We start from the raw sequence: 20,549 nt of genomic DNA, 5'->3' as shown, positions 1-20,549 counted from the left end.
GCCCACCGAGGAGAGAAACGTTTTAGTTTTTATTACCTTTTTTTTTTTTCAGAGACATACAATTGCGTGAATGAAAACACTTTATTATTATTATTATTATTATTATTATTATTATTATTATTATTATTATTAGAATTTGAAATATGATCACTTTACCATCTCCTGTAATGGTCATTATTTATTGAGTGATTGGTTTAATATTGTAAATTGATTGTGAGCAGAGGGATTGGAACGTATTTCATTGTAATTTTTGTTGTACATATACAGTACTTTTTTTTTTTTCATTGCTTCAGCAGCCACCCCAGCACTTTCATTGCTCATCACCCAACAGATCAAAATTACTCACACACATACTCACACACACACACACACACACACACACACACACACACACACACACACACACACACACACACACACACACACACGCTTTACAGCAACATGAGGTTCTTGGTTCCCTCCAGCGGACACAGTTTGGCTCATCGCTGAGCACCTGGCCTGTGCAGAGTTCTGTAATTGGAATTTCACTGCAATTCATTAAAAGCTCCACCCCACAGCAAGCTCAACTATCAAGAAGTGGAAAAAAATTCATCGCAATTCAGAGAAATTCCTTACAGCTAAGCAACAGGAAGAATTTGTTGCATATGATGTTTGTTAAATTACTTTATAAACACTGAAATTAAACACAGATTCCCTCCATTCTCAATGTTTTGTAAAATACTTTTTATTTGAAAATTAACAAATAACGCAAAATGGTGTTAAAAGCAATAATAATGTTTTACAGTTCTTGATTCAAAGGGTAACTTTGTTGCGTCTAATTGTCTGAAGTTCCTCAAAGGTTTTGTGATTGAGACGACGTCTTGGGCTTGGGGGATGGACTGGAGGACTGGCTCAGTGGGGCCCTGCTGCCTGGGAATGAGCTCTGCAGGGACAGATGTCTTTTCGGTCCATCGTTCTTTTGCATGTTGCAGTTCTCACAACAAGCTCTGACTATGAGACCTGTAAACAGGGGATTTAAAACTGCTCTCTGAAATCTGTAAATCAGCTGCGTATGGAATACAATCACGTATGATTCTGGGATTTCAGTTCTGCAGTTGTACTTCCTGTTGGAAACCTGAACTCAAATTCGGTCCAGAATTTTGTAGAAACCTGATGAGCACAGATCCTTGTTTAGAGGTGAAAATCAGCCAGCGGGCCCGACGGAATTCCTCTCCTGTAATTCATACAGCCATAAATCTTTGATGGGGCTATTAGGAGGACATTTAGGGAGCTTTAAAGGCTTTATTTCCACTCTGGGGTAATTGAGGCTTTACTGGTTGAAATCCACCAGGGTTAGTTAGTAACTGAGTGACGGTAATTCAATTAAAACATTTGCTGTTCATTTACAAACACACACACACACACACACACACACACACACACACACACACACACACACACACACACACACGAGCAGGCCCAGGTAACCTTGGTATATATAAGCATCCAGGTTTAATGCGGTGTCACTTTCATTTACATAGGAGCATGTTGTTAAGGTCCCGCTTTGACATTCAATTAAAACCTTTACATTTCTGCCTAATTAATTCAGCAAATGGCGGCAAGAAAAGACGAATGGACGGGCTGCTTTGACAGGAGGCCGATAAGTGTGTGTGTGTGTGTGTGTGTCCTGGCTGCGGTGTTAAGGTCACGGCAGGCTGACTATTATAATTCATCTCTATAGACGTGTATTCAGCTGGGACCTATATTCTGGTTTTCCGCCGTGTTTCCTGCAGCTGAAGCGAGCCGAGCTGCATTTATCGCAGCAGAGCGTCCAGGAGATTTAACGCCATGCTGCAAAGGCTTCATTATACATTTGTTTAGTGCCGAAAACAAGTTGCTGCAACTGATTATTGATCCATGCATGCAGCATAGTGCATTTGTTTGTCAATCAGGAAGAAGAAAATCAAATCTTCTCCGCTGACGCTTCATTTTTTTTTTTCCATTGAGTTCTGATTATTCAACGATTCTTTAGTGTTGCACATGATATATACTGTGACATGATGACAACACATAAAGAAGACAGAATACAATAGGAAGCAATATGAAATAGAAAGGAGAAGTAATGTAATTGTGTAAAATGCATGGACAAGTACATGATAAACTGATGTATTTTTAGAGGAAAACAGTCCAGAAGTTTTCTAATTCCACTTGAATCAGGGGTGTAGTTCAGCTACTTATCTCCACGTCCTTCTTTGACTCAGGAGATTTCACTTCCCCACTCTCTGACGACCATGTTTTAGTTTATTTCTTTGCTCCAGTGATGCTGGAGCTAAATGGAAGCGTAACATCTGGCTGCTGAGGCGGTTTCTGAAGGAAAGTTTCCTCTGGTTGCTCCTTCGCAGCTACGCCTGCGGCTGAAGAGTCTCTGCTTTTATCTAAGATAACTTCTGTTCCATCACCTCACAGAGGGAACCTGAACAGTATTACTTCTACAGAGATATTCCATGTTAGTTTCTGGACATTGTATTTATGTAGAGATGCATCGATACCATTTTTTTAAAGGACGAGTACCAGTGCTAACTTTCAGCTAGCTGCCAATACCGACGTGCCAAAACCAGGATGTGTTCCAGCTAACTGATGCTGTTTTTGCAAATGATGCATGAAGGCTGTGGAGCACCATGAAACAGCTCCAACCACAGTTCTGTCGACACGACGTGACAACAGTCGTTAAGTTGCTGGTTAAGTTGGTTTTTTAAGTTGCTTGTTAGGCCACTGGTTAAGTTTCTTCCTCCTCCTCTTGATATTTTGTCACCACATAATTTATGATCTGTCTGACTTTTATCATCATCATCATCATCAACATTAAAGAATAAGTGTTTCTGAGTATGAGTTCTCCATGCAGTATCGGACCGATACCTGGTGCTGGTATCGGCATCCGTGCGTCCCGATATCTGTGTGTAACTGCTTCATATTGCTTTTATTATTTTGTTTTGTTTATTGTCTTTCTACTTGTACACTGCTGTATTTGTTCAATAAAGATAAAGAAATAAATGTTATAAAAATGAAAGCATAATGTTGAGAATACAGTGAAACTGCAGGTGTTTTCCCAGATTTACGAGCAGTCGTTACATGCTAAACAATCTTACTTTAAAAGCAGAGTTTTTAATGAGCTGGACTCCCTGCACGCTTTGTTAAATGAACTCTTGTTAATATTTCTGTGTTTTCTTTTCCTGCAGCCGCCTAAATAATTAGCTTTTGTTGTAGAAAATGATGAATTTGGGCAGTTAATTTATTGATCAGCCGACTCCTTTCAATGTGCTGCGCTGTGGAGAGTCATTAATCAATGGATGGAAACACCTAATTCTATTGCTGCTCAGATTCCGCTTTTTCCTCTGCCGTCTCCTTTTTCTCCCTCTGGATCATCAGAACCCCGCGCAGCGTGATGGAGATCATGGCTATGATGGAGGAAAAAAAAAAAAGTCAGTTTACATGAACTAAGAGCTCTTTTGTGTCACGTTCAGTTAACACTTCAGAAGAAGACACTGATTCCTCAAAAGTCCTGTCATCTTCACTCATGTTCATGTGGACACACAGAAGATATTTTTTACATTTTTTTTCTTATTTTGAACTCTTTTGGTCATTTTTTAAGGTTTATTATATGTTCATTCTGCCTTAGATTATATGTATATATATATATACACACACACACACACACACACACACACACACACACACACACATATATATATATATATATATATATATATATATATATATATATATATATATATATATATATATATATATACATACGTATATATACATGTATATATGTATATACATACATATATATATACATGTATATATGTATATACATATATGTATATGTATATATATTAGGGCTGTCAAATGATTAAAATTTTTAAATTACTTTAATGTGTTTGTTTTTTAGCTGTTTTTTTCCTTTGTTTTGAGGTGTTTTAGTAGTTCACAGTACTGTGTTTTTAAGTTTTTAGCGGTTTAGAATTGTTTGCATTTACTTTTTAAAGCATTTTTGTAGTCAAAGGTTGTTTGACTTTGTTTTATACATTGTTTTAGTAATTCATGGCACAACTATTTTAGCATTTTATAGTTATTTTTTTATTTGCTTATTTTCTGTATAAGCAGCGAAAAACAGCTAAAAGTTGTTTCAGTTCATGTGTTGTAACAGTTTCAGTTTGTTTTGAGCAGTTTACAGCTTTTTTTACTTAGCGTTTGAACTCATTGACCTCCTGGTGATCTTGTATTGACTCTTCATCATTTCCCATGCAGCAGGTTTTTAGCAGGAATCCTTTCAGACTCATACTTACAGGATGAGGGTTCTTGGAGTGTCGTGGTGAGCTGCACTGACCCGTTCCCTGTGCTCACGTCAACACGACCTCCGTACAGCTCTGAGGTCAAAGAAATCCAGGACCTGTGACTTCCTGCCAGCTACCGTGGACCCTCGGCTCGTGCCTCGGCCAATCAGGCGGTCTGTTGTTGCTGCGCATTCCTGCGCGCTGAAAAAGTGGCTGCGAGCTGACACCCCTTCATTTTCAGACGCTTATGTTTGTGTTTTTGTTCGTTATCAATCCACCAGAGGTCCTGAGGATGACAAATGGGGCCTGTCAGGGTGACGCCAGCCATAACAACACACACACACACACACACACACACACACACACACACACACACACACACACACACACACACACACACACGTTTACATTCTCAGGCATTAAGTCTGATGTCCTTATCCACAACCGCTTACAATGACTGATGTACACACATTTACTGTTGCACAGGTGTGTGTGTGTGTGTGTGTGTGTGTGTGTGTGTGTGTGTGTGTGTGTGTGTGTGTGTGGTAGAGCAGACGGGTGGGTAGGGGTCACGGATAACAAGCCATACCCAAAACACAATGAGCTGTAATCTGTCTTATCACACGCACACACAACCACACACCCACACACACACACACACACACACACACACACACACACTGCTATCCCCTCTTTTAAAGCACCCCCCCTCCCTCTCCCCAGCCAATTTGTATTGGAAATGATGAGATGAAGCAGAGTTGACTTTTCTCTCAGATCAGATGAAAACAAAAACAAAACAGACTCACAACAAAGATCAAGTTTTCAAAAAGTGTTTTGAAGAAAAGGAGAGAAACCTGAGGTCCAACACACCGGGGACGTGGTGAGACGTCTGCCCAGGAAGACGATCTGACGATGGACACCTAAGGGACAAGAGAGGAGAGGAGGGACAGGAGGGGAGGCTCGGCAGCAGACTTCTTCTTCTTCTTCTTCTTCTGCCATCGCCTCCAGTTCAGCTTCAGTTTAACCACTTTGAAGACACAGAACATGAGACGTGAAACACATCCACACTTCAAAAACAAGAGCACAGCTGGACCTGTCCCCTCCCGTCCCAATGGACCTGTCCCCTCCTGTTCAGGTGGACCTGTCCCCTCCCGTCTTGTGATGTGGACAGACTTGACCACAGTGAAGGATCCGTCCCTCGCTCCTCCATGCTGTCTCAATCAGCCCTTCTTTTACGTAACTCACGTCCTTGGAGCTGCGGCGCTGCAGGGTCATGACCTCGGAGCTGAAGGTTTACAGCAGGGTGCATCAGAGACCAGAGAGACGCTCTGGTCTCACTTCATCTCCAGACTAACGTTTTAAGCCAGCTCCTTTGAGTTTCTTTGAGCAGAGCGAGGAGCTGAGGACTGATCCTGCAGGGTCCGTCTGCTGCTGTTGTTCCAGATGCAGCTGAAATGCTTTAAAGCCCGCAGAACGGAAAACACTGATTTAAAGTGCAAATCTCAGTGAGCGTAAAGATGTGACACTCAAAGCTGTTTTCAGAAAACGTTTGCGTTTCAACCTTTTTTATTCGTGAAAATCTGTAATACGATTTCTGAGAAAGAAGTGAGAAATTCTTTTCTTTTTCATTAAGATAATCTGTAGATTAACAACTTCTTTAACTTCCCTGTGATTTAAAGGAGATCAGCTTGAAGCAGTCATTTGGTTTTGAGTATTTTTAAGATAGATAGATATTTTGTTATTTCAGAGGGAAATCCCAGTTTTCAGCAGCTCACACGCAACTTCAGTAAAAGAAAGACAAAAGCAGGCAGGTTACTAACAAATAACCAGACTGACATTAACACCAAACATGTGTCATGTTAAAAATGTCAAATAGAATAGTTTTTTCTTTTCTTTTTTATCAGTGCACGCTTGTTCTGTTCTGTGGAAAATAATAATAATAATAATAATAATAATAATAATAATAATAATAATAATAATAATAAGGGATTTCGAGCTCTGATCTTTCACGTTTAGTGTCAATAAAGATCGTTTAACTGAAGTGGAAGATTAATACAATGGAGAGAGAGAGAGAGAGAGAGAGAGAGAGAGAGAGAGAGAGAGAGAGAGAGAGAGAGAGAGAACGAGCCCCAGACCCCCTCGGATCTGAGCGCCAGCTCGCTCGGCCAGTTTTGGCTCCGGAGACGCGCAGGACGCAGCGGACCGTCCCGGCTCGACCCTCGATGGTTTACCGCCGCCCGGAGGAGGGACAGACCTTCCAGGAGCCGCGCACAGTCTGACAGCTGTAAGCCTCCCTTTTTCCTCCGCTTGCATAACTTTCTCATCCGCCCGCGGGAACTCCCGGAGCCCCCCGGCGGAGCCCGTCCGCGCTCCGAGCCGCTTGCCGCGCGCTCTGCCCCGCCAGCCACTGCGCGGCGCCGCTCGGCGACCCCTTACCCGCTCCGGGTTCGGATTAACCACACTTTACTTCAGTGAAGCAGATCTAACTTTTCTTTTTGAACCAAAGCAAAGAGAGCACGTGAGTCAGAGGGTGAGCGCGCGCGGCTTTCGGCGCGGTTGTCGTGCGTAAAATGAGCGCAGCAAACAGGCGTGGTGGCGCAGGGAGCGGGAGAGGGGGGCTGGAGACGCACTCAAACCGCCCTTCCATTCATTTCATTCTGTGGGATCAGATTCGGCTCTTTTCAAAAGAAGGAAGACAATTTTAAAAGAAGAAGGAAGCTTTTTAAAGAAAGCAGAAAAAAAGTAATTTCTGTTCATACCCCAAAATCCCAAATACACATTATAATTAGAGGGATTGCGTTCCTTTTATTTTATTGTCTTCTAATTCACCGTTTCTCACTTAATTAAAAATAAAATTTAAAAAAATGCTCTCGCTGTTTTTCTTTAACTTTGTTTGAACATTTGAAATAAATCGTCGCGGCTGATGGGTAGTGACGCTTTTAATGCTGATGTTCAAAATCCTGCAGAATCAAACATCTTTATTCCTTCACTGAAATAAATGTGGCTTCATTTAATCTCTACAAATTCAAGTTGAAGCACGAAGTGAAAATAATCCAGGTGAGAATTCAGCAAATGTGTCTTTTCAATGGAAAATATTTTTATTGAATTTAGTCAAAGTTTCCTCTTTCACCAGAAGTCAGTTCATTCAGAGGAGATGCTGAGATTATCTAGATTTTCACTGAAAATTTCACAACAATCCCACTTGAGATTGTTTTACAAAAGTCAATTTACATTTATTTATTCTGCAAATTTAATATTTGATTCAGGTCAAAATAAAAAAAAAGAAACAGAAAATCCTTTCTGTTTTTTGGAATTAAACAGTGAATTTACTGGAGCCACACTCAGCTTCAGCTGTGACAGAAATGAGCTGAACAGAGGGATGAGTGGAGGAGGTCACAGTGTCCGGCGGTTTGTGTGTTTGAGCTGCATCTGCCTTGCTTCTGGGACGCAGCGCCGTCTGTGTGCGTGCGTGTGTGTGTGTGTGTGTGTGTGTGTGTGTGTTGATGTACTTCCTGTCCTGTGCCCCCCTGCAGCCGTGAGCCATGCTGAAGCCGGGCGACCCGAGCGGCTCGGCCTTCCTGAAGGTGGACCCGTCATACCTGCAGCACTGGCAGCAGCTCTTCCCTCAGGCCCAGCTCAAGGCCCCCCTGGCGCCGCCGCCGCCTCCCCCCCAGGACCGCCTGGCCCTCCCCGTGGACGCCCTGCGCCCGTCCCGCCTGCACGGCCACCTCCTGGCCTCCTCTTCATCGTCCACGTCCTCGTCCTCGGCGTCCTCGTCCGTCTCCATCTCCAGCCCCGCCGGCCTGTCCCAGCTTCCCGTCCCGCAGCAAATCGCGCTCTTCGGCCAGGCGCTGGCCCCGGCGTGCTCCGGGCCCGGAGGACCGGGAGGAGGGGGAGGTGGAGGAGGGGGAGGAGGGGGAGGGGGGGACCTGGTGGTGGTGGTCCCCACGGAGAACCAGCAGGGTCACAACCCAGCGGCGGGGCTCCTCCATCAGGCCAAAGAGCAGCCGGGCTGTGGGGGGGTGGGGGTGGGGGTGGTGTCGTCCAGCGTGAAGAGCGGCGGCAGCGGCGGTGGAGGAGGAGCGGGAGGAGGCGGCGGAGGCGAGGAGGGCGCCAAAGGAGTGGCGGGCGGCTTCAAACTGACGTCCGAGGAGCTGGACTACTACCTGTACGGACAGCAGAGGATGGAGATCATCCCAATCAGCAACCACACCGGGGAGCTCAACAACCGTATGTCTCACACACACACACACACACACACACACACACACACACACACACACACACACACACAGCGCGACCTTTGACCCCGCCATGTCACCTCTGCCCTCTGCAGGTGAAACTCTTTCTTGCTCATGTCATTTAGCACAATGCTTTAACCGAACTACTGTTTTCTAAACAGAAAGCTTTTCACCACACTTCACTCATAAAAACACATCCTGGACTTTCAGAATAAAAATCTGATCAGGCCTCATTTTCAATTATAAAGTCAGGATTTTTTAAATCACTGGCAAATTCAACTTTGTGCGCATGTTTTTTTTTAAATAAATGATATTTGTTGATCAATGATTTAATAATTGACTAACATATTTACAAATGAAAACAAACAGATCATTTTGAGACTAATTTAAGAATTGGCTTCAGAGAAAATACTTTTTAATTGTCATGTTGAAAAAAATGCATTTTAAACTCAAAGTAAACTTCAAACTTTGACACAGGTTGGCTTCAGTTCATGTTTTTTTCAGATATTAACTCTGAATTCTCAAGGTTAAATTTATTGTAAAACTCAGTTTTCCTGACGGTTGAGTCGACTGCAAAGTGTTCACATTTTAAATTAACATGATTTATAATTTTAGAACTTCAGTGTATGACTGTAGGAGGAGGTGTGTGTGCGTGTGTGTCAGAGTTCAGAGGTCAGCAGACTGACAGTTAATATTACCAGACTCAGAACGCACTCTTCTTTTTTCTTTGTTTCCTGCACCTGTCCTCCGTTCTCCACATTTCTCCACCTCATTTCAAACTGTGTTTTTATCAGAAAGCATTTTAAAAATTATTTCAGGATTGATTCAGTTTCTCCAGAGGAAAAGCCTTCAGTTAGCCACATTTAGTCAGACCCTTTTTTAGAACTTGGATTTTTGAAGTGGAGTCGAATTTAAATTAAAGTGAAAATCAGAATAACAATTGGTTTATTTAATTCTGAATTATTTTAAGCTCCTGCGGTGATATTTGCGCTCTGTGTTTTGGGGGACAGCGCTTTAACTTTGAGTTGCGCGTTCAGACGGGTGAGGCGTGTTGGACGCGGGACTCGAACCCGCGCGCTCCGGCTCTTCGCACACGGTGACTTCTTTCACGTGAAACGTCTGTTGCCTCTGTCGCCTCTGTCGCACGAGTCCGGAACAGCTGTGATTAAAAAATAAAATAATAACAATATTCCAGAAGAGTCACGTGACATTTCCCGTTCCGATGTTTAAATTCAATCAATTATTTAATTTAAGACACACAAAATACAGATAAATAGAACATTTAAAAAATCGTTTTACACTCATTCCAATTAATATAAACAACTTTTTACACACGTGCAAGCAAACAACCATAATACACAATGAAAAATACATAATTAACTTAATCTGTTTAAATTTAAATTTACTCCCGTAATTTGTCGTAGAACATAATTCGATTTTACCGGAGCTCCGAAGCAGTTTTACCCTTTTGAAAAATTCATTTTAAAAATAATTCTGGATAAGACTCGGCGCAATGCGAAACGCTCCGAAAATTATACGCGCTCGCTCGCTCGCGCGCGCGTGCGTGCGGTGGTGCGTGTATATCGCGCGGTGATAAAACGGCCCATCAGCAGTAATCTGAGTCGATACGCGGCGGCAGGGCCGATGAGGGATGGAGGGACAAGCAGGAATTAATTGCCGTATATAGTTTTGTGTTTGTGGAGCGGAGAGAGAGAGAGAGACACCGGGATCGATCCCGGGGCCTCCCGGCCCCACATTCATCATCCCTACACGGCCCCGCTCTGCGCGCTCTCTGGGGCGCGCGAGCCCGCGTGCAAGTCTCTGTGTGTGTGTGCGTGTGTGTGTGTGTGTGTTTAGGTGGGGGTATAGATAAAGCAGTCTCACACACACACATGCACACAGACAATCCCTCATCTGTCACTGTCTGAACTCCATTATTAATTACACCAATAATAATAATAATAATAATAATAATTATAATAATTATAATAATAATAATAATTTTAAAACGGTATATATTAAAACAACGACTTGTGGAAGATTAGAAAATACTGGAGAATTTATTGGATTAATCAGTTTTTCCTGTTTTCAGTCATTATTGATACTTAATTGATCCCTGAGGATTCTTCAGTATTCTCGGATATAGGTTATTTATTTTGCCTAAATGTATTTTAATAGAATTTAGATTTATTTGTCCGTGTAAATCATTTACAAGGCATTTATATTTATTTTGCGCATTCCTGTATTTTGTATGTTTTTGAAGTGTTTGGAATGAATAATAATGTTAGTATTAATATCAATAATTGAAAAACATTTCAGCTCTGGAAATGATCTAAATATTTATTTCTTTTGTAATTATTTGAAATAAGAAAGGATAGATGTTTTAAATTATACGATGTTTAAATAATTCTTTATTTTATCAATTGTCATTATAAAGGTTTTATCTTCTTCAGAGACGCATTCACACCTTGGTTTGATTCACGTTACTGGAATGTTTGTATTTTAATATTTTACGGCCTTGTTACCACATCTGGTGTTGAAAGGTAACACGGAGTTTATTGTCCTGAACAGTGTTTCTCTCTCTCTCTCCCACACACACACACACACACACACACACACACACACACACACACACACCCACACACACACACACACACACACACACACAAACAGATGACATCAAACCGGAGGATTTTTCACAAAAGGAAGAAACTCTCAAAACTCCGAGACGCTGCAATAAAACCAGAAATCCGAGAGATCCGAAAGAACTGCAAGAAAGACAGTGTGTGGTAAAAATAAGATCAAAGTTATGTTTTACACAGATGTGTAATGAAAATCTGAAGTCTTTTCTTGAAACCACGATCAGCTTCTGGTGATTTTTTGGTAAAAGTTGCGTCTCCCAGTTTGTTTGTGCTTTTCATGCATCCTGATTCCAAATTACAGAGTTTCATCTGAAGCTTCAGGCCAGAGGAAAGGCTCTGCCGGGTTTTCTGTGCTTGTAGCTGTCTGAAGGGGGGCATGGGGGAGAAGTGTGTGTTCAGTGGTCTTCTTGTCTGGGCCCAACTGGACCTGGTTCTGGTCCATTTCAGAGTAATCCCATTCGAAATCTGACGCGCTGAGACCAGAATTAGGTGCTGAAACCTCTGGTCTGTCAGACTGAACTTGTTTTATGAATGATGAAGTGTTTTTCAGAATAAAATTCAGACGATGAAAACATGAATGAATGTAGAGAAGATTCAATGTGGCTGTTTGGATTAGATTAATCAGGATCTTCTGAAATATGTTAGTGATAGATTAAATGTTGTAATCTGGGCTCTAATCTGCCCCGACACGCCAGCTGCTCTGTTCTGTGAAGGAAGAAGGTAGAATCGCTGTAATCTAAAGGCTATTTTTCTGTCTTTACTGCTTTTGGCCACTTTTGGTTCCGTCGGTGTTGTGATCGTTTCCCTCATGACTGAGCAGGAAAAGAAAATGAAGACAGCATTTTTATGTCCGATCAATAGAAACGTATTTAAGCTTTACTGTATGTCTTTGTTGGGCTCATAAAAGGAGTGAGAGGAAGTTAACTGACAGCTGGGACGGATTCCGCTTTGATAAGAAACAGATCGATTCTCTGAAGTACATCTGGACTTAATGTCAGCTGGCAGCTTCATCCTCCACCAGGCAGCTGGACAGGCTAACACGCTAACTGGGTAATGTGCTAACTGGCTAACAGGCTGAAAGGCTAGTAGGCTAACTGTCTGACACGTTAACAGGCTAACAGGTTAGCAGGCTGGCATGCTAACAGGCTGACACGCTAACAGGATAACAGGCTGCCATACTAACAGGCTGATATGCTAACAGGCTGACAGGCTAACAGGCTGACACACTAACTGGCTAACAGGCTGACACACTAACAGGCTGATATGCTAACAGGATAACAAGCTAACACACTAACTGGATAAAAGGCTGACGCACTAACAGGCTGATATGCTAACAGGCTGACAAGCTAACAGGCTAACAAGCTAACTGGCTAACAGGCTGATATGCTAACAGACTAACAAGCTAGCATGCTAATAGGATAACACATTAACAGGTGACAGACTAACACGTTAACACATTGACAGGCTAACAGGCTGACATGCTAATAGACTCACAGGCAGACACGCTAATACACTAATACACTGACAGACTAACATGCTAATAGTCTAACACGTCAACAGGCTGACAGGCTAACACACTAATAGGCTAACAGGCTGGCAGGTTAATAGGCTGGCTGGCGAGCATGCTGGCAGGCTAACATGCTAACAGTCTGACATGCTAATGAGCTGAGAGGCTAACAGTCTAAAAGGCTAACATGCTAACAGGCTGAGAGGCTGACTGTCTGTGTGACTGTCGGTGTGGTACAGCAGTAGAGCCGGGCCTAGTTGTGGGTGTATGGAGGATGAGCTGGAGGCCTCATTGAGGACAGTTGGAGTTCGTTTGGTGTCTGTTCATCCGTTCACACAGTTTGGATGTTTCCAGTGAGATGTGATGGCTGAGGAGAGGAAACGCTGAAGACAGAAGGAGAGGAAGAAGAACTGCAGGCTGGAAGCAGCTGGAACTCAGAGGAAAATACTGGAACACAATACACTTTGAATGACCAGAGTTAGCAGAGAGTACACAACAAGTTTACACAGATCATCACACACACACACACACACACACACACACACACACACACACACACACACACACACACACACACGCACGCACACACACACACACACAAACCACGCGCACATACACTCACAAAGGTAAAACATATATAGAAACAGACATTTCATTAAAAAAATAGACTTGTATAACTAGAACAGCGAACTTAGAAATCAAACGGAGACATATAAAAGTAGAATCACAAAATAACTAATGCAAACACCTGAAATCTTTATTCAGAACTAAGTTTAAATTCAAATAAACTGTCTGGTTTATTCAGGAGCGGAATTTTATGTAAATTAGGTATGAATTAATTCCGGTCTTCCTGTGCATGCTCGTCAACTGAAATAAAAACATAGATGTGTATATGTTGACAAATATTGTGGAAACAGACATATTGACACACACAAATGCTGTATAAGTAGAAACATTTCCTCTTTAATTTTTTCGCCATATTTTACTTCTTTGTATTTGGGATTTACAGAGAATAGATAAGATCATAAAGTTTTGACTGGACGAGAGCAGCGGCAGCGGCTCTAGGATGAGCGGTGTTGGGATGTGTGTGTTAATCCTTCCTCATCCATCAGGACGAAGCCTGTTGGTGAAGCCTGTAGTCCGCAAAAGATCCTGATACCACAAATCCCTCAGTGTGATCGGACAGCTCCACCAGCTCCACTAAGGCTCTCCTGCAGATTCACTCACGCTTACAGTCATCCAAAAAACTGCATGTAAAATTTACTGCACTAACTAACTAACTAACTAACTAACTAACTAACTAACTAACTGGTGCAGCTACGTTAAGATCAAATTACAAAAACAAAACTAAACAAACAAACAAACACACACACACACACACACACACACACACACACACACACACACACAACCCTCCGTCCGCATTAATCTGGATGTTTGCAGTACACCAAGAGCCTCCTCTCTGGGCTGTACATTTCGACAGGAGGTTTTGTGTTTTTCAGTGTGTCTGATGACTTCCTCCTGCACTGTGAGCATTCGGCCAATCTCTGACTGCGACATAAGACTCCATTTACTGGTTTGTTTGTTTGATTCCAGTTGCAGAAACCACATGTGTGTTTGCAAACTGCTTCCTCAGATTTTTTTCAGGCGAGTCACTTGTGAGTAAAAAGGGTGTACTGTGCCCCAGAGGGGCTGGTGTTTGGAGAGAATCTGATGTTGGGACTTTTAATAGTTTGTGGCCATTTGACATGTTTTTAGAGAGGTTTTGTCTTCATCGTAGTCATTTGTGACTTTTAGTCAGGTCTACAGTGACAGCCGCTGATAAAATGATGCTGCGAGGCTCCAGAACCCTGCGGCCCTGAACAGGATAAACCGTTCAGAAGAGGAGTGACTGGGTGAGATTGTATTTTCACATGAACCTCAGAACAATCCATTTATTTCTAGAGACTCTGCTCACAAAGCTGTAATAACTTTTATTATATAAAAATACTGAACTTTTTGCTGGCTCATTTTGCAAAACTTCTCTCTATGAACGGATAAAATTCTCCGTCTTTGATGCCATTTTTTGTGAATGACATTTGCTGATATACGATCATTTAGGAACACATCCAATAACTTCAAAACAACATCTTAAATGACCTGAAGTCTTTCTTTTGCCTGTGTTTGTTGAAGGAAAGTGGAGTCCTATGTGATCGCTTAATGAAACATGCATACAAATAATCAGATTCAGGCAGCACTTGCCGTGTAAAAGCTGTCTAAATGTACTTTTAAGAGGAAATGGTCAAATGTGTGCTGTGACACTGTTAACTCACAGCTTTTCAAGTAGCTATTTCTACCTTAATTCCACAGATGCTTCTTGATTGTTGAAGTCTGCTCATTATTGAAACAGAAATAGAAATTGTGGTCATCAGTGTAATGTGAGACTCTCACGTCCAATAAAAATGTTTGTGTAACTTTAACAAAGTCCTGGAGAATTTTTCCCATTCACTCAACTGTGAAACCTCTGTGGTTTATAAATGACTGTAATCTGCTTTAATTAACTCCAATTAATCATGGTGTAAAAGTATCTGTCAGTCCATCGGAAGGAGGATATTTCGTTTTGGGAAATAGCGAGAGTGAAGAAGAAACAACACTAACATCCTGCTGTACTCGGTGGGAGTTTTTCCCATCCAGATAACAATCTCTCATTATGTTGCCACAGTCAATTAACATCCATTACTGTCAGCCTGCATCGCTGAGTAAATGTTGACACTCGCTAATTCCCAGCGATACGCCGCTCACTGCATTCAGCCTGCCAAAACACAGCACACGTAATTCCGTTTTAATCGGGAAACTTTTTTCTTCTGCGTGCTTTTTTCACTGGTTCAGAAGGAAAAAGTGTTTTTGAACAGGAGGGAGTGAAAACAGGAGGCTGACGAGTCGACGCTGCTCTGTCCTCTGCAGCTCTTCTTCAGACCGTTAAAACAAAATCAAGCGCTCCTCTGAAGAAATGGAGGTCTGGCAAATATTTGGTTCGAATTAAGTTGTCATTTGTTTCAAAAAAAGAGATGAAGCTTTCTGTGACATTTTTCAGTTCCGTGATGATTTAAAAACCAAAATATAACCTGGCAAAAGACATGTGCAGCAACGAATTGCTTCACATGTCAATCTGGGATTTCACTCGGCAAATCCATTCGGGGAAGGAGGGACTTGCTGTAGATCTCTTTGCGTTCATTGGACAGAAGGACACAGTGCACCCGCCTAACCATGTTTGGTTTCAGCCAATCACTGCAAAGAAAAAACCTTTTGCTGATCGTTTTTCAAAGACACAATAGAGGATTCATCCAAAACAGATTTAATCGCTGTCGGGATATCCATTGTTTTCACTAGCCATGCTAATATTATTAGCAGTCTGTTGCTTCCTGCTTCCGTCAAAGCTTCATGTCCCGCCCTAAACGACGCGTGATTGGTCTGACCGAAAAAAATCCGAGCGTGATTGGTCTGACTGAAAAAAGTCCGATCCCGAGCACATGGGCGCGAGCGGTACAAGATGGATTCTCGTGGTGTGTAAGAACAAATACCACGAGAATTCAGCTTGTGGCAAAGTTAACCAAAATAACCATTTTGAAAAAGTTCCCCTTCGTTTACAAAAAGCTGTATTTCCAGTAGGCCTGGGCGATTATATGATCGTGATTGGTGATCGCGATTAATTTCCAGTCGATCACGGTGATCAGCTGAGAGCACATTTACTCGATCAGACATGGCAGAAATGTGCGTAACACAGCCAATCACAGTCGACTTTTTCCTGCTCAACTCCCGCCTGTAAGTTGTCTGAGAAGTAAACAGAGATGAACGTGGAGCTGAGGGCAGCGAAGCAGAGGAAGTCAGCAATGCCTCGGCGTTATCCTCTGAAGATGAGGCTGCTGGTGACAGGAAAGGCTGCTCCACCCGCACCGCTGCTAGCTCACCGATCCGCAAGGAATCTGGTCTTTTGAGTCCAGGAACTACTGGTGATACAGTTTAACTAACGATCGTTCAGTTCTTCTCTTTTACTGAAAATGACGGGGCATGGCATCATTGAACATATCACCACGTCTTGCCGCTAAAACTCTTCTTCTAACAACATGCAGAGAGCCTGAAGCGCTGCAACGCCCCTCTTCTTCTGTGGTGTCTGTGTAAAACAAGGTTGAACATGCAAACAGCACACCTAGTGGCATGAAGTGCAAATGCAGTCATGACGTTGTCTGTGGCTGTGGTCTGAATGAGGATCTCCCTGGGGTTATTCCAAATGTTTCAGAAACCAGAATATTTATCTTAACACGAACATTGAGTGCACGTCGAATATTGACTCCAGTGTCATCTTTTCAGGCCACTGCACCATACGAGCAACATTTTAAGAGGAGAAAAACGATTACTTTTGTCAATTTTTTTTATATTATTGTAGTTATGTACTGTTACATTTTAAGTCTAATCTGTCCAATCTAGATTATTTAAATTTTGTACATTTGGTGCAAGCATTAATGATGGCAGCAGCATATTTAGCATCAGAACTTGAAAATAATGTTTGTTCTAAAGCACCTTCATTATCCCCAGGCGGTTTCTTTAGTTTTTTAATCTTTTATAGCAACAAAAATCCTCAGGGCTGCAAACTGTCACACTCTAACTAACAATCATTCAGTTTTTCTCTTTTACTGAAAAAACAATGCATCGCAAGATTTTATTATCTAGGTGCTAGATTTTTTTTCCATTTAGCACTGTTCAGTGAGATTGTTGTTGTATTTTTCTATGTTTATATTATTTAATTTGCATTGCTATTTATTTGGTTTGTTAATAAAATGTTAAACAATTCTATAGTTCTAGTTTTCAGTGCAGATGCTTTAAAACTGGTTTAAAAACAATATAACATATCGTGATTTTAATCGAGATTGAATGATATGAAGAAAAAAATCGTGATCATTTTTTTTGCCATATCGCCCAGCCCTAATTTCCAGTGTCTCTGAGTGTCGTTGTCGTGTAAACAGGCTCTCAAAATGCAACCAAAGTTTTGTGTCTTCACTTGAACTCTTGGCTGTAAACGATCTTGAATATGATGAAATGAGAAAATCACCTTTTCACTTTTATGGAGCACAATGACGTTACATTCTGTAAGTTATTCTGGACAAGCTACAAAACATACGAGGCTCATAACGTGGAGACACAGTCGACACACTGCAGATGAAACGTCTCGTCAACAACTGCGTCGATTCAAAACAACTTGTTTCATTCAAATCCTCCATGAAGAGCTCCACCCTTTTGGTGAAAATGTGCAGAAGCTCTAAGATGAAGTAAGAGTCTGTTTGTGTCGTGTCTTTTTTCCCACCAGGCTGCGACATGTGTGCAGACAACAGGAACGGCGAGTGTCCCATGCACGGTCCGCTCCACTCCCTGCGGCGGCTCGTTGGCACCAGCAGCTCGGCGGCACCCGTCACTCTGCCCGACGTCCCCGACTGGCTACGAGATCTGCCCAGAGAGGTAGCCCCTCCCCTTCTGTCCTGTGACCAGCTCACCCTTCACCAACCACACACACAACAAAAACACGTCCACTTCTTTGATCTGACCTGCCGCTGTACGAAACAGCCGTGTCTCCACTTATGCAGATGATGTTCTTTAATTTAATACTGTGTTCTTACTCTTGTCTGTCTACTTACACATATTCAGAAAACCTGTTGACATCAGAACATGTGTTTACTCAAAGTTGGATTTTCCTTGTTCAAGTGTTTGTAAAACTCTGCACTGAAATATTTTTTAAAGACTCACATCACCATCTCATGTGCCTGTGTGTGTGTTTGTGTGTGTGTGTGTGCAGGTGTGTCTGTGCACCAGTACAGTTCCCGGTCTAGGTTATGGGATCTGTGCGGCCCAGAGGATCCCTCAGGGAACTTGGATCGGCCCGTTTCAGGGCGTTCCTCTGCTGCTGGACAAGCTGCAGTGTGGAGCCATCAGGAACACCAGACACCTGTGGGAGGTAAGAGGACGGAGGGGGAGCCCCAGGGGGCCAGTGCTCTGGTGGGGCCCAACGCCAACAACTTTGAAGACTGAATTCTGTGAGGATGACCAAATATAGCACTGCTGTGTTCCATCCATCCATCCATCCATCCATCCATCCATCCATCCATCCACCCATCCATCATCCATCCATCCACACCAATGTGATGTGACAGTGATGCAGGTGTTTTCAGGTATTGAAATTAGTGTTTCTGTGTGTGTGTGTGTGTGTGTGTGTGTGTGTGTGTGTGTGTGTGTGTGTGTGCGTGTGCGTGTCACCTCTCGGTTCATTGATCACAGCAGATTGTATTTACATACAGTGGCAGGAGAAAGTCAATGTGGCGGTTATAAACAGCTGCATTAGCATCGCTGAGGGGGGAGGCAGGGAGGGGGAGGCGGGGGTGGGGAAGTGTTCAAAGGGGGCAGTGAGGGATGCTGGGAGAAAGAGAAATAGATGAGTCCCCCGTGGCTCTGTTGATAAAGGTCAGTCAGACATCGGTTGACCAGACATCAGTCTCTGCTGTTAACTGCAGCAGGAGTGAGAGGAGGAAGGGGGGAGGGGGCGGACGAGGAAGAAGGGGAGGAGGGATACTAGTGCTGGGGGGTTCCAGGGGGTAGGAGGTCACGGGACTTGGGGGGTATTGAAGACATGAGAGGTCAAGTGTCACCTCATGTTAGGATTCATTTCTTTAGTCCTTTTACCTGAAATAATCAAAAGGTGAACTGCTAGCATGTTTGAAGATTAAGGTGAAGCGAAGAAGCTAGCGGTCTGTTGACCTACAGGGCTCTCGGTCACCTGGCGCCTGATTTACTCCCATCTTGGGTAGAAACTCTGATCCTGGGTTGAGCTGAAATGCTAACGCACAAGCACTGCATCCGTTTGCAGATGATTGACTGAAAATAACAACCACCAAAACCACCAAGAAAATGGAAAAAATATCTCAAAGAAAACATTAATTTTTTAACAAATTCTTTCAGGGTGGCACCATAACACAACTAGCAGTGATGCTACCATGAAAGCTGCCTGGCGGATATCAAACTAGCCACAAAGCCATGCTGTCAGGGGGAGTTTGGAAAAACATGCAGAACGAAATAGTTTTCTAGGCATTTCACTGTATTTTCCATTAGAATATTTCATTAAAATTGATTTTATGTGGCGATTTCAGTAATTTTCTGTTGTAATTGTTTAAAAAAAGTTTAAATGTAAAGGTTTTTATGGCTCTATTTTACCGGTTCGACTCACTCAGAATGAACCTGGACTGTACGTGGACCCTGGACTGAAGTGTGTTCGACTTCTCTGATCGAGATCCTTGCTCATTGTGCAAATTATCCCAACCTTCATTTTATTGAAGTAGCCTAACTCATCATGAGTGTGACTATGTTCTTCATCCAGCTCAGACTCTCCACTGAACCAAACGTTGAACTGTTGGAGAAGAATCAAACATGCCCAGGGAGAACATGCTAACCCACAGAGGTGTCCCCTGACTGTGAAGGCAGACGACTAACCACTAAAACACAACTCATATCAATCATTTGCTTCAGCGCACAAAAGAATCTAAAAGTTGTGAAGAATACACTTCAAAGGTCAGCAGTCCAAATAAAAACTGAGAAGTCATCGAGAGTGAAGAGAATCATGAGGAGATTTCCAGGATCTAGAGAAATCTGTCCGTGAAGTCAGGTGAAAAAGTCTTCTCTCATCTGATTGATCTCAATCAAAATGAAACTGTAAATCTTAAATCACGGGGAATGCAGACTGGGAGAAACTGTTCTTGATTTCCTGCAGTTAAAAAAAGAGTTGATGAGGATTTTTTTTCTGGACCCAGACCCTTCTCGGGTCCTC

General features: G+C 42.6%; 1 protein-coding gene across 1 annotated transcript in view; it reads left to right on the top strand.

Moving 5' to 3' along the window:
• The first annotated feature begins 6,500 nt into the window (after positions 1-6,500).
• LOC115385331 (putative histone-lysine N-methyltransferase PRDM6) overlaps positions 6,501-20,549 on the top strand; it is an 82,375-nt gene continuing 68,326 nt past the window's right edge. The window contains exons 1-4 of the mRNA XM_030087311.1: positions 6,501-6,600; positions 7,850-8,546; positions 18,048-18,196; positions 18,531-18,689. Coding sequence (XP_029943171.1) covers positions 7,859-8,546; positions 18,048-18,196; positions 18,531-18,689 — 996 coding nt within the window. The 5' untranslated portion in view covers positions 6,501-6,600; positions 7,850-7,858. The remainder of the gene's footprint in view (positions 6,601-7,849; positions 8,547-18,047; positions 18,197-18,530; positions 18,690-20,549) is intronic.

The sequence above is a fragment of the Salarias fasciatus genome, unplaced genomic scaffold, assembly GCF_902148845.1.
Source record: "Salarias fasciatus unplaced genomic scaffold, fSalaFa1.1, whole genome shotgun sequence".
NCBI classification, from domain to species: domain Eukaryota; kingdom Metazoa; phylum Chordata; class Actinopteri; order Blenniiformes; family Blenniidae; genus Salarias; species Salarias fasciatus.
Note: the sequence above shows the minus strand (reverse complement) of the source record. Positions and strands in the feature narration are given on the sequence as shown.